Below are 14,311 nucleotides of genomic sequence, written 5' to 3' on the forward strand. Positions count from 1 at the left end.
AGAACAGAGTTTCTGGCGGGGAGATCATGAGCTCTGATTGGAATATGTTGATTTTTGTGGTGCCAAAGGGGTGGCTTAAGGGACCCACCAAAAAGGTACACGCGATGTGATTTTCCATTCACATCAAGAGTGTATTTCAGCTAACCAGAGAGCACCAGATGCGCGGTGAACACTTTATTCCCGGTTGCTGCTGTGTGTGCGTTCAGCCACAGCGCCCTGAGCGTGCTCCACGCCACGTGCTGTCATAGGTGACAGTGCTGTCCAGCATAAAAGGGGGCAGGCCGTCTGTCCCCGGGTGTGGTCACCACGCTCTCTCCCGACAAGGCTGAGAGCTGGAGTCCAGATGGCCCCTTGCGGCCCCCGTCCCCGCTCCCGCTGTGCCGGTCACTGCATTGTAAGGGGAGTCGGCGTAAATTATTCAGCCGCGAAACCCTGGCTTTCCGTGTATCCTGTTTCAGCCTATAGGAGTCTTCCAGCCCCTTGGCCTACCTGTGGTCAGAGGCCATTCCGGTCAGCTGCCACCACGGTGGTTCAGGAGTCAACAGGCGTGGATCTCATGCACGGTCTGACCAGCCTGTTCCCCGCCCACCCGAGCCTGTTCCCCTGACGTCATGTCCCTTCACGAAGCAGTGTGGTATGATGGTTTTTATCAGGAATATGCAGTGTTTCCTTTCTCAAGGCTCTAAGAAGGGGGCAGCCAACCTTCAAAGCCCTGCCCGCGTGCGCCCTGCCCCCGCCTTTCTGCCCACCTTGCCCCTTCCCTGCTCGGGCAGCCAACGCTCGGCGGACGTGCCGGCGTGCCCTCCCCTGTGCTTTCGCCCTTCGGCTGCCCTCGTCACCCTGACGGGACACCTGGCAGCCAGGCCTGCCCTCCGGCCGGGCCGCAACCCCTGTGGGAGGCGGCCTGCCCTCCGCTTCCTCGATTTGAAGTCCCCTCTCGTCTCTCTACACGTTTCTTCAAATGGCTCATTTGGCTGTTCACGCTTTCACTTACTCAGATCCCTGCTTATCTCCTGTTTAGAGAGACAGCTGCTTCAGAGACAGTGCTTCACAGTCATTGTTGCGGCCGCTCGGTGCCCTGGCTTGACCGCAGCGCCAGCATTTGCTAAATGGAAGTTTTGTTAAACATCTGCTGTGCCTCCGATGCTGTCCAAGCATCTGTCATGTTGCCCTTTTATTAATCCACGCAGCGGCATTCTTATCCCCATTGCGTAGGTAATTTGGGGAGGGGGAGGGGAACCGCTTCCCAGTCTGCCGCAGTGGATGCGTAGCGGGGCCAGGACTGAAGGAGGGTTTTCTGACGTACGTTCAGCTCCTGTTCACCGCATCTCCACCTGGCCGTCTGACAGGCATCTCGCACTAAACACGCCTGCGCCTGGGTCCTGCTTCCGTGCCCTGCTCCTGCCGCGCTCCCCCTCGGCCAGCCCCTCCTCCTAGTCCACTGCCCCGGTCAGGAACCTTGGGGCGTCGCCCCTCACACGTTGCGTTGAGTCCACCCTCAAATCATCACCGACCCCGCTGGCTTGACCTTCCGAAGGTGGCTAGACGGCCCTCGAGGCCGCCGGGCTATCCCCGTGCCCCCTGCCCGTCCCCCCCGGCAGGAACCACACTCCTCTGCCGGCAACCCTTGCCTGCCCTCACAGCGCCCTCACGAGCCCCTCGATCTGACCTGCTGCCTGTCCTCCCCTGCTCTGCCTGTGCTCCTGCTCACCTGCCCGGTCACCTCAGCGTCCTTCCCACCCGCCGTTCACGCTCCTGCCTGAGGGCTTCTGCATTTGCTGTCCTCTCCTGGAACATTCTCACCCCTGACCGCCGCACGGCCTGCTCCCTGACTTAAGATTCTGTTCCCACGTCACCTTCTGGACGAGGCTAATTCTCGCCCATATCCTGGCCCTCCCAGCCCTTCCCCCGCTGCCTCGTTCTGCTCAGCCCTTGGCAGTATGTGCCATGCAATATATTTACCTGTTAATTCCTTTATTCTCTCTCTCTCACTAATACGACCTAAATCCCACGGCAGTGAGAACTCTGTCTTGCTCACGGCTGTGTCTCCCGCACCTGGTACCCTGTAGGTGCTTCTCGAACACTTGTGTTCTGAGTGAAGGAATAAAGGGGCGAATAGATGCGTGTGGCATGGGGTCAGTGGCCTTGTCCGTGACCTCTCACTGCTTATTCATTTGGCATCAGGTACGTGGGGTTTATTTGGTTTTGGTGGGTTTTGTTGTTTGTGGTGGAAAGGAATACTGTGGACTTAGAGATGGCAGAGACGACAATCAACAATTGCCCCGGCCATTACATAATCTGTACCCTGGTGGCAAGCTGACCTTTTACCTAGTAGGCATTGTACTTGCTTTGCAGAATGAATATACAGATGTCAGAGTTGAGCAGCGAGAGAATACAACAGTGAAGAAAGTGATTTTTTTTAGTATTCATTCTCTAATGATGTTTAGCTGCAGTTGAGGTTTACTGTGTGATACAACTTCAATCCCGTTATTCTCATTCTTTGTAGAAAAAATGAAGGCAGATAAATGTTTCACCTTTGAGTCCTTTTTTTTTTTTTTTTAATTTCAAGAAGTCTAGAGCCTTTTAGTTTTTTACACCAGATGGGTATTTTTTTTATATTGTCTGAAAGTATTCCTTAGTTGAAGTATTCACTTTAAACAGTTAGATTCGTGTTTTTCCACACGCCCAGCAGAGTGCCAGTGGCAGAAACCGTTGTCCTTCCCCTTAATCAGCACGTCCTGTGGAAGGGACGGTGCCGCCCGACGGTGCCGCCCGAGGCCCTGGCCTCGCGCGGGGGGAGGTGCTGAAACTGTCTGCTTCCTCTCCCTCCTCTGCCTCCAGTCTCCCGCGAGGGAAACCTGAGGGCTTTCTGGTTCCCAAAACCTTTTCTCAGACTCCTAGAGCCTGCGGAACGATAGCTGTTGGAGGCCTCACTAGGTACAAGGTGCACAGGAGTCAAACGCCAGTAAAGGCACAAGTGAAACAATTGTGTAGTCACTCTGATTGTCCCTGGAATTGGTATTTATGAACAAAACTGTACGTAGAGAAAAGCGCTGCAATTCAGCTCTTGGTTACCGTGGGGTAGTTTTCACGCAGACGTGCTTTCTGAGCGCCAGGTTTTGCTGTAACAGACGGAGGTCTGTCCTCCCTTCCCCATCGCTCCGCAGTCTCCTGGTCACACACACACCTGTGAAGGACTTGCCCGCCCGTTTCCCCTCTGGTTTACTTCTCTGGGCCCTCATTGACCTTTCTGTCCCTCCTTGACCTTTTCCTGCAGTGCTTTGTTACTTCTCTTCTTAACACGGGCCCTCACAGCGCCTCCCTGATCCCGTTATCTGCAGCTGTTCTCCGCTCAGGCTCGCTGCCCCGGCCCCACCCTCTGCCAGGGCAGGAGCTGCTGCTCGTTTCAAGCCGGAGGGGCTGTTCAGGGCTAATGATCACCAGTAAAGGACACAAAAAGATGGCGAGGTGTTTTTGCCGCTCAGTCAGTACTTTGAGCCCGTGCGCCTGCCAGGTACCCAAGGTACAGAGGTGAACAGGGCACGCTCCTGCCATTAAGTAACTCATGATTTTTGTGGTGACTGCAAAAACACATGATTACAAAACAGTACGGTGAGTGCTTTCAAGCACAGGTGAGCGTGGACAGGAAGGAGGGAGTGTAATCAATATACAGAAGGAAAAATAGATCGTGACACTTAGAAGACTCCGTTTATTTGCCATTGGAAAAATAATGATTTAGCGTAGATCTCATGCCAGGCCCTGTGTTAGGTGCTGGGAAGTCAGTGGTGGAAAAGAGTGTTAATTCCTTACTTCCTGGGCTTCTGAAACAGCCGCTTCAATCTGATAAACGAAACAGCCACCGCTGTGGCAATCCTCGGGGAGGGAGCCGGCTGACGCAGGTGAAGCGCGGGGCGTGCGCACGCAGCACCCGCAGCTCCAGGGGCATCCTGCGCGGGGTGGGGCAGCAGGCCACCGACCTTGTCGGCCTGCGAAACGCCGAGTTCATTCTTGCATTGCTGATTGCTCATCACGGCGTTCTTTTCCATACGGACACCCATCAACCTGCTTTTGCCCCACCTGACAGTGTAGTATGTCACTAAGTTGATAAATTTAATAATTATTTTACCAGTTGTTATCATGTCTTAAGATGACGTGGGAATTAGAATTTAGCACCGAAGGGTATTTTATCCTTCATTCGTGAACAGTGAAGAGAATTAGGCAGAGTGAGAAAATGATTCTTTCCCCCCCAGGAAATGGGAGTTGCAGGGCATTTTTCTGGCCCTCAAAGGCATGTGAAGTCCCTTGCAGAGCTGCCCCAGCGGCTGTGTGTTGGGAGCTTCCTGGCGGACAGGCCGGCCGAAGCGTCGCCCCCGAGCATGAGCGGTGTGTGCGAGAAGGGCCCCGTGGGGGGAGGAGGTCCTTGCTCCCAAGCTCCGGGGTCAGCATGCACCCCCACAGGCTGTCGTGAGGCCTCGCCCCGGGGGAGCCAGCCGCCAGCCCTCGGGGGCCCCGGTCTGCGCACCTCATTGCCAGGGGGGAGTGTTTAAAACCCCCCATGACGGTGTGGCGGAAGCTGTGGCAAGTCACCTCCTCCTTCCTTGGTGTGTCTTGGGAGCCAGCGGCCCTTTGACCCTGTCAGCAGCACCCCCAGTGGAACAGCCCTGGGCTTAGGCAGGGCATGCGTTTTTGCCTGCCTTTGCTGTACGGGACTAATACGTTAACGATACCAGCCTGCCTCGTTGGTCCAACACCTGGGTTGTCGTGTGGCCGGTGCTAACCCTCCTTGCCCCTGGGGCCTGGCTGGCTATGGCATTAGCTGGGTGAGTTGGCGTGGACCTAGAACCAGATGTCAAGTACCAAGTTTCAAGGACTTTGTGGCGAGGACCAAAGAAATGTCTCAGTGGACAATCTGGATGGGATAAATGTCCTGCAAGGGCCTAAAGGTGCTGGCATTTTGCTGCAGGCGGCAGCGGGCTCTGACCGGCCTGGCGCTCCGGAAAGCGGGGCGGACTGGCAGGCGGGGCCTGCGCCTCCTCCCCACCCGACGGCCCCTGCCCGCGGCGCATGCTCCCCCTGCACGCTCTCCCTGCTTGCTCCCTTGAAATCCCAAGGACAGAATAAAGAACTTGGGCCCCTTGTGCTTCAGTGCTATGTCTGTAAGCTAATGTAACAGCTAAAGGATCAGAATGTATCCTGGTCATGTTCTTACCTGGGTTTAAAATTTTTTCCTTCTCTAACTGAAGTTATCCATTCAGTTAGAGATTATAAAACATGGGAAGACAATGCTAATTACTTGCAACATGATTTTAGAGTTCTTCTCTTGAGGCTGTGGCCTGGCCTGTGTGCTTTGGGGGCTGTCTCGGGGTGGGGGGCGTCTTTGACAGGCTGTTGCCCCCGGGGGCCGGGCTCCTAGAAGAGGCGCTGGATGCAGGTCCCTTTTCTTCCCCCCCCCCCCATCCTCCTCTTTGCTCTGCGTTTCTTACCCAGGCTCCTTCAGTGTTGTGCCCATTCCCCTTTTCCCAGGCCGCCCACTTTCCACCTTAACGTGCAGCCCCGAGGCAGGGGGCTGTGAGGTGTTTTGAGAAAGTGCTGAGTCCGAACCGGGGGCAGCATCTGAGGCATTCGTGGCCCCGTCCCCGCTGGCCTCCCCGTCCCCTGCGCAGTGGGGCTGGGCCGCAGCCATGCCCCCCGGGATAGCGGGCCCTGCGTGCACTCCCCCTCCCGGCCTGACGGCGAGGCCGGCCCCCCGCCCCGCACCTCCCCGCCCAGCACTGCAGTCCCCTCTGAACCCACCCCCGGGGCGCCTTCACGTTAGCTCGTTCCAGGGCTCTGTCACTGTGTGAGCAGACTGAACTGTTTTTCCTCCATCGTAACAGTTGTTTTAACTCCACTCTTTCAAAATATTTTTTATTTTGCCACAGCCCGATGATGATAATCACCCAGAAGATCACTAGTTTGGCTTGCGAAATTCATGACGGTAAGAATTTAGAAATGAACTTTGCATCACTGAAAGAACTCCCATTCAGTTCACCTTTTGCTTAAGATACCACCATAACTTTCTGCTCCTTGTCCGAGGAAGGAAAGGGATGGAGGTAAGGCGGGGAAAACAAGTATTTAACTCTGCTGAGGGCTCTTAAGGTGTTTGTTTTTCTTCAATGTTTTATCTTAATTCTGCATTCAATTTAGTGACAAAAACAAAGTGAAATAGTGTGATTCAGTCATATTACCCACATTATAGTGGCAATTTAGAATATAAAGGAAATAAATATTTGGTCTAAATAAAGGTTTATTAATTCCTGCTTCACCTCTCTGTGTTACATTTTTATTAAAATGAGGATGTTTCCCCCCTACCCTCTCTCCGTTACATACACACATACACACGTGTGTTTTTGGTGTGAGAATTGACAGATCCCTATTTCACGTCTCCAGCGGAGGGCGGGCTGCAGCCCCGGGTGTGTCCCCTGTCCCGTGCCCTCCGCCGGGGAGGAGCTGCAGCCCTCTCTTAAATGTGGTGTTGGCGCTGTAATGTGGTGCCCCTCTGGCCTTTAACCTGGGCTCAGGGTCCAGGGAGCTGACGTGTCGTCACGATACTACCCCCTTTGGGGGAAGGTGCGCCGGAGGAGACGGTGGAGGGCACAGCTCTCGCTGGGGCGAGTCCCGCCCGCTGAGGAAGTTGTTCCTTCCATAGAGACCTGGGCCGTTGCAATCATCCAGCACAGAAACACGTTAATGCCTCTTTAAACAGTCATAGCATTTCCAGTTAACTCCGTTGGCTTTGGGGAGTTTCTTGACGCGATGCTGATGTCCCGTAAGGAAGAGTCCCATCAGCTCGCTGACGGGTGTCGCTCGGCATGCGTGGGCTGAGACACGCCGGGGGCTGCGGCAGCCCTCAGCGTGGCTGCGCTCGTGCTGCGCGGAGCGAGAGGAGCCGGTCGCTCTCAACGAGCACACCGAAATCGGGGCCGCGGCGCGCTTCACACGGGAGCGGCGGCGACAGTGTGCATGGGAAATCGCGGTGCTTTTCTGTGGGTAAACCGTGACTGGTAACGGCGCCTGTCTCTGTTTCCCAGGGATGTTTCGAAAGGACGAAGAACTGACTCCGTCGCAGAGATACTTAGCTGTCAGGTGCGTGTTTTCACTGCGTCCACATGGTTCGCGCTGTCGCTGCCCGGGACGTGCAGCGCTCACAGGGCCGAGGCTGATCGTCGTTCTGGAGGAACTTCCTTCGTGAAACTGAACCTCCTTCCTCGGCACCCCGTGCCCCCCCGCCCCGGCCCCACCTCACCAGCCTGGGCCAGGCACCCTGCTGAGGCTCCCGGGGCACCCTGAATGTACCGGCCTGCAGCGTGCACCTCCTGTGCACCTGAGGCTGCCTGCTAAATTCTCAGTCTCCTCGCTCAGATGCCCTGAAGCTGGGAAGCTCCTGTGGGCCTCGCGTCTGCACTGGAGCGATTTGTGAGTAACAGCTGTGGCCCCGTCCATAGGCCAGGAGCCCGGTGCTGGGTAAGAGGCCGTAGGTCACCATAGCACGCAGGTGCTGTGTTCTCAAATGAGGGAGAACCGGTCAGATATTTTCATTTTCACTGGAGGAATTTTCTGCGATAGGCTTCTACTCCATTTGTGATAGGCACTGTGATGAGGGAGGAATAGCTTACTTTTTGGAATGTCTTTCTTAATAAGTCTAATTAGAGATCAGACACGTGTTTTTCGTAAAGAAAAACTTCTGAAGCACCTTGTTTCCTGGGAATCTAGAACTGAGAGATGCATGGCTGCCAGAAGAACGAGCTGACGTTTGTGACCGTAGACAGACCCGTCCCTAAGTGTCCTCCTTTGATCCCAGGTACATGTCTTGGGAATCCTCCTATATTTCCCCACCTTTAAAATTTCCTATTTTCTGCAGTCAGCTTTTAGATGTCAGCAAACATACACGAGAGTAAGCGTAGTCGATGAGAGGCTAGTCTGAGCTGGGCTCAGCGACCCTCGCAAGTCATTGGTCCCCCCGGTCACCGGGCGTCAGGCACTCGGGCCTGTTTCACCTTTGTCTCTCCTGGAGCCGCCTGGCCAGAGCCCAGGCCTAAGTAGAGCCTGCCGCCTCCTCTGGGGCAGCGGGAGGAAGCAGACAGGAAAACGCCCAGTCTTGCTGGCTGGACTCGTTTTGAATCTGTCACCCCACATTTAAAATGGTGGTACCATGTGTCACTAGGGACTTAGGGCGAAAAATTAGGTCAACTCCCTTTTTCTTCGTGCAAACCCATTTCAGCAAGTCTGGCTGACTCTTTCTGTGAGATCGACCTCTAATCCGACCTTGGCATTTGGCCCTGTCTGCACCCGGCTGAGCTCTTGTTCCCACGGGGGCCCCCCCGCCCAGGGTCCTGTTCTCTGTCGTCTGCTGTGACAGCCCCCGACCAGCTGCGCCTCCTCTCCTAGCAGAGGGCCTTTTAGGGTGCCCGCATCAGCTCGTCTGTCCCCCGACACAAACCCTCCAGCGGCTCCTTTGAGAGCTGCCGATGAGGCCTGTGAAGAGCCCGCAGCTGCCCCTCCGCCTTGCACGGTCCGTGGCGACTGCGTGGAGCCCGGGCCTCACCGGCGCTGCCCTTCCTTCCCGCCGTCGTGCTGCGGCCCCCGGCCCGCTCTGTTTCTCTTCGTAACATGTGTCCCTGTCTGATGGGATACTTTATTCTAACTGCTCCTGTCCCTACCCAGATGCAAGCTCTGCGGGGACAGAACTTCTGTTTATCATTTCATTCTCATCACCTATGTAGTGTCGCGACAATGTCTAGAGAAATTTTTCTTGTCACAAATGGCGGAGGTGGTGCTGCTGGCACTTAATGAGTAGAAGCGAGGGATGCGGCTGAGCATCCTCCGTGCCCAGGACGGTCCCCGCAGCCAGGAGTTACTGTCAGAAACTGTCAGCGATGCTGAGACAGAGAAACCCAAACCTGGGCCCATGTGTGGTCCATGTCAGATAAATAGTTGATATCAAATAAATAAAAGAAAGACTGAGTCTTTGATTTAGTGCCATAAATGAAGTATATATAATTATACTCGGTTCACATTTTAATGGCCAACGTTGTAGTTATCCACGGAGGCCTTCCGACGACCTGTTTCTGATACAGCCGCTGAGCCAGAAATGATTCCAGCCAATTTCATGGTCCACAATTATCTCTCGTCCTTGCACATGGCGACTCTCAGTTCGACTTGGTGAGACTGAGCCACGCTTGGATAGGCTGGCATTGTTTGTGGTCTTGAAATAACTGGCACTGGAAGCAGAGGTCTGTTCTCAGGCACAAGGAGGCCCTTTGTCCAGCCTGCGGTCCCCTCCCCTGCGCGGCGGCGTCGAACGGGCTCCAGGAGAGGCGCTGCAGGCATGGCCCCCGCAGCCGTGAGCCCGCCGGGGAACCACTTAAGGCTCAGAACTCTTGGAAGCGCAGAAAAATAATTCTGGAGAAACCTAAAAAGGCGTTCTGGTTACGTGGTGACTTAGGTGGTGTCCGGTGGACAGGAGGTGCTGGCTTCTCTCTAGTTATTTTTTATAAAAATGAATGTCTCAGGGGTCCTGTCCCCCTCTCTCGGCCACGCAGGATGCTGTGCTGCTTCGGAAGCCGGCTCCTCGCATCAGGGGGCGTTGAGGGCTGGCTGCCCGTGCCGGAGGCTGCTCGCTGTGCCCAGGTGTTGTGCTTCCATTTAGGACAGCTTATATCAGCGCCCACGGCAGACCTGGAGAATGGGGCTGGTTTTACAAATTAAGGACGTCCACTCCTCATTCATTTCCATGATAATGTATGTAGTGTGCGTTGCCTCCTGTGTCACTAACCAGTTTTGATCTGGTTACCTGCACCGAGAACTGAAACACTTGGTGACCTCAGATGCCCTGTGCCGTCCGGACTGACCTCAAGGCGCGGTGGGATGAACTGTGTCGGGAAGCAGCCTCGGCCTCCTCTCTCTCTCACGCCACGCCCAGCCACCCGCAGGCCCCTTGGCTGTGCCGCCAGGATGTGTGCGGGTCTTCCTCATGCGCCTCTGAGCCATGGGCCCCTCCTGCCTGGTCTTCCTGTCCCCCCGACCTCGGTCCACACACCCTGCTGTCATTTTTCATCGCATTTGGAATAGAATCCCGAGTTTGCACCACGGCCTGTGACACAGGCTTGCCGGGTCTCATCTCGGCCCCGCCGGGCCCCCCCGCCTCAGTCCGCTGGCTTCCCTGCCGCCCAGGTGCCCCGTCCCCGTGGTTTGCACTTGCTAGTCCCCCCCCCTGGGTGCCCACGACTCCCTCTCTCACTTCCCTCCCTGCTCCAGGTCTCCTTATCTGACGGGCCTTCGCTAACTTATTAACGTAATAAAATAGCCCCTTCTCTTCATAGTGCTTAGCATCTCTGCGAGAATTTTCTCTTTTATTGTGTTCCCTGCAAGTGCTGTGTGAGCTCTGTGAGAGCAGAACCTGTCTGTTGTTTACTCTTCCGATGCTGGCGCATGTGGGCTCATAGTTGGTGCACACGCAGACGCAGTAAACGAGCGAGGCTTTGACCAGTAGGAGACGATTCTTCCTTGGTCCCTTTAGGGGTGTTTCCTCATGAGGAAGTACGTAGAAACACTTCCTCACACTTCATCGTTGCTCATAGAGACCCGTGTGGAAACCCTTTTGTCCAGAGCCACTGCTGCGCGTGACTGCATCCGGATCTTTCAAGGGTCCTATTATATGGATGCAAATGGAAATGAAAGCTTGTTTTGTTTGGGAAATAGCAGGAGCGGGGAGGTACAGGATGGTCTTGCCATTAAATCCCGAAAGGTTCTGCCGCCTCTCACAAGCTGCCGCCTTGTCCTTGCAGGCGCATGCCGAGCCTGCTGGAGTATTTAAGTTACAACTGCAACTTCATGGGCATCCTGGCCGGCCCCCTCTGCTCTTACAAGGACTACATCACGTTCATTGAAGGCAGATCGTACCACGTGGTACAGCTAGGCGAGAACGGCAAAGAAGCACCACACCGAGCCAGGGCAGAGCCGTCTCCCCGCGTAAGTGTGAGGCTTGCCCGGAGCCTTGATCGCGCGTAAATCAGATGCTCACGGTTTCAAGTTTTGTATTCACCCCCCTATTTCTTTAAAAAATTTTGCAAGAGAAATGACTCTTGTAACAGGTTCCTAGTTGTGATGCTCAGGAGCACAGTCACGATAGAAGAACAGAAATGGGAGACCCAGGAAACGGTGCCGAGATCCTTCGTGAGAAGGATCTCTCCACCGGCTGTGGGGGGCTCTGCAAGACAGCTCTTCTCGGGGGACTGAGCAGCCTGATGTTCCAGGCTTCTCCTACCTGGGCTTTATGTTCGGCGCATTCAACGCGTTCTCTACTCCTGCTTTTTTCTCCTCTCCGCCTTGCTCGCTGAAATCTTACTCCTCTCTAAAGGCCTACTTCACAGAGCACCTTTTCCAGGAAACCTTTTCCGGCTCCAGCAGCGGAAAGATAGCAGCAAACACGGGGCCAGCACGTCCCATGGGCCAGGCTGTGTCGTAAGACTAGTACACACAGGTTCTCCAGCCTGCACAGCAGTCTCCTGCGTCGGTGCTTTTGTTCTCACCACTTAACAGACGAGGAGACAGATTCGGAGGCAGAGGTTGGCAGCGGGAGGACCCGAGGTCTGGCCTCCGCAGGCCGTGCCGCACCCCCAGCGGCCTCGGCTCCCTTTGGACAGCAGGGCCCTCGGAACCGCCCGGCCGCCGCCTTATCAGGAAAGGCAGGGGCTTTGTGTAGGCGACCTTTCTGTGGGATTGGTCTGATAGAATCTAAAAGTCCCACGAGAAGGGTGACCAAAAAGTCTGTGAGACGGACAAGTGCTTTTTCAGAAGGTGGGCTTGGGAGCAAAGGCTCAGCCGCTTTTCCAAGTGACTGCAGACAGAAGGTGAATGAAGAATTGCGCATCCGTTGGTAAAAGCTCTCCCCTCTTTTCTGCCAGTGTGGCTCACTGTGTTTTGGACCCAAAAGGTGTTTTCATCTCATACTTCTGTTACTGCCTAAGTGTTCACCGAAAAATTCTGCATGGCACTGGGCTGCATTTCATACTTGACACTGGGCTCATTTAGGTCTGTTCTGTTGACTGCGCTGTGTCTCCAGGCTGGGCGCTTAACCCGGGAGAGGCCTCGCGGCCGTAAACGAAAGTAAAGAAAGACACGGGCAGGAGGGCCAGCTCAGTGTGTGAGTCCTGTCTCCCCCTTCCAGGCGGCAGTTACTCAGAAGCTCTTGGTCTGCGGACTCTCCTTGTTGGTCCACTTGACCGTCTCGAACGCTTTCCCCGTGGAGCACAACATCGATGAGCACTTCCAAGCCACAGCCTCGTGGCCGACAAAGGTCATCTATCTCTATGTCTCTCTTCTGGCTGCCAGACCCAAATACTATTTTGCATGGACATTAGGTAAGTAACCCATGACTAGACTTACCTTAAAAAAAAATGTGTGTGTGTGTGTGTGTGTGTGTGTGTGTGTGACTGATCATGCTATTACAGTTGTCCCAGTTCCTCCCCCGGTGCCCCCCTCACCTGGTACCTCCGTTCCATCCAGCAGTCCCCCCGATCTTAGTTCATGTCCATGGGCCGTGCCTGTAAGTTCTTCGGCTTCTCCATATTCTAGACTATTCTTAACTTCCCCCTGTCTATTTTGTACCTACCAATGATGCTGCTTAATCCCTGCACCTTTCCCCCCACTCTCCCCCTTCCCGCTCCCAACTGATAACCCTCCAAATGATCTCCACAGCTACGATTCTGTCCCTTGTTCTGGTGATTTGCGTAGTTTGTATTTTAAATTCATTTGTTCATACTTGTGACTTTGTTGCCAATTTAATGTTCACAGCTTTGATCTTCTTGTTCTTAAATAAATCCCTTTAACATTTTATGTAATAATGGCTTGGTGATGATGAACTCCTTTATCTGCCCTTCCATTCTAAATGATAAAGTAATCAAGGTTGTAGGTCCCTGCTTTGCATCACTTTGAATACTTCTTGCCAGCCCCTACTGGCCTGCAAAGTTTCTTCTGAGAAATCAGCTGACAGCTTTATGAGAACTCCTTTGTAGGTAACTCTCTGCTTTTCTCTTATTGCTTTTAAGATTCTCTCTTTATCTTTAACCTTTGGCATTTTAATTATGATGTGTCTTGGTGTGGTCCTTTTTTGGGTCCAACTCAATGCTTCCTGACTTGTATGTCTATTTCCTTCACCAAATTAGGGAAATTTTTGTCATTATTTTTTCAAATAAGTTTTCGATTTCTTGCTCTTCCTCTTCTTCTGGCCCCCCTGTGATTCGGATGCTGGCACGCTTGGACATGTCCCAGAGGTTCCTTATACTGTTCTCATTTATTTTGAGTTCTTTTTTCTTCTTGCTGTTCTGGTTGAATGCTTATTTCTTCCTTATGTTCCAAATTGTTGATTTGAATCCTGGCTTCCTCTTCTCCACTGTTAGTTCCCTGTAGATTTTTCTTTATTTCATTTAATATAACCTTCATTTCTTCCTGGGTCTTTTTTATGTTGTTACTGTACTCAATGATTTCTCTGAGCATCCTGATAACCAGTGTTTTGAACTCTGCATCTGATAGGTTGGTTGTCTCCATTTCATCTTGTTCTTTTTCTGGGGTTTTGTTCTGTTCTTGCATTTGGGCCATATTTCTTTTTCTTCTCAACTTGGCAGCCTCCCTGTGTTTGTTTCTGTGTATTAGGAAGCGCTGCTGTGACTCCCTGTCCTAGTAATGTGGTCCGTTTGGGTGAATGTGGCTTCTTCAATCCTCAGTTGTCAGACTTCCACAGAGCTCGATTTTCTGACAGTTCTGGGTGTTATTTGTTTTGAGGTCCAGTTGTAACTCTTTCTGTGGTTGAGCAAGGAGGCAAAGCATGTTTACCTACGCCACCATCTTGACCGGAAGTCTTAAAGTGTCTCTTCTGGTGAACAATGTAGGCGTCCCAGTTACCCGCCCTGCAGGACCCATGACCCTGACGTCCAGCCTTGCACCGTGTGCAGGAGACAGCGCCAGCTCCTGTGGCCTGGGTGACTTCTAGGCCGCCCACTTCCAAGCTGTTTTGCTGTGACTAGACTTTTCTGTTCCTGTGTTGAAGTGAGCCCTACCTGGTTCGCAGCTGTGAGAGTGCCCTCTTGAGGATATCTGATTAGAGACCAGTTAGAAAAACCAGGGTCACTGATACAGAAGAAACAGACCTCATCGCTCATATCCAAAATATGAGGATTTATCCTAAAAACTGGATCATCATTAGGTTGAAATGGAAATAAATCTACTTTTGCTGTTTAAGAATAAAAGGTCATATACGAGTATGCGATAATAT

The 14,311-nt window shown here is 53.4% G+C and overlaps 1 protein-coding gene across 6 annotated transcripts in view; it reads left to right on the forward strand.

Annotated features, from left to right (window-relative positions):
• The window catches only part of MBOAT2 (membrane bound O-acyltransferase domain containing 2), a 74,488-nt gene that overhangs the window by 49,349 nt on the left and 10,828 nt on the right, over positions 1–14,311 (forward strand). For all 6 annotated transcript variants that reach the window (XM_054569880.1, XM_054569865.1, XM_054569873.1 and 3 more), the window contains 4 exons: positions 5,922–5,977; positions 7,071–7,125; positions 10,827–11,010; positions 12,209–12,401. In XM_054569880.1, coding sequence (XP_054425855.1) covers positions 5,922–5,977; positions 7,071–7,125; positions 10,827–11,010; positions 12,209–12,401 — 488 coding nt within the window. The remainder of the gene's footprint in view (positions 1–5,921; positions 5,978–7,070; positions 7,126–10,826; positions 11,011–12,208; positions 12,402–14,311) is intronic.

The sequence above is a fragment of the Pteronotus mesoamericanus genome, unplaced genomic scaffold, assembly GCF_021234165.1.
Source record: "Pteronotus mesoamericanus isolate MK-2021 breed Mesoamerican mustached bat unplaced genomic scaffold, CSHL_Meso_final contig_101, whole genome shotgun sequence".
In the NCBI taxonomy this organism is placed as follows: domain Eukaryota; kingdom Metazoa; phylum Chordata; class Mammalia; order Chiroptera; family Mormoopidae; genus Pteronotus; species Pteronotus mesoamericanus.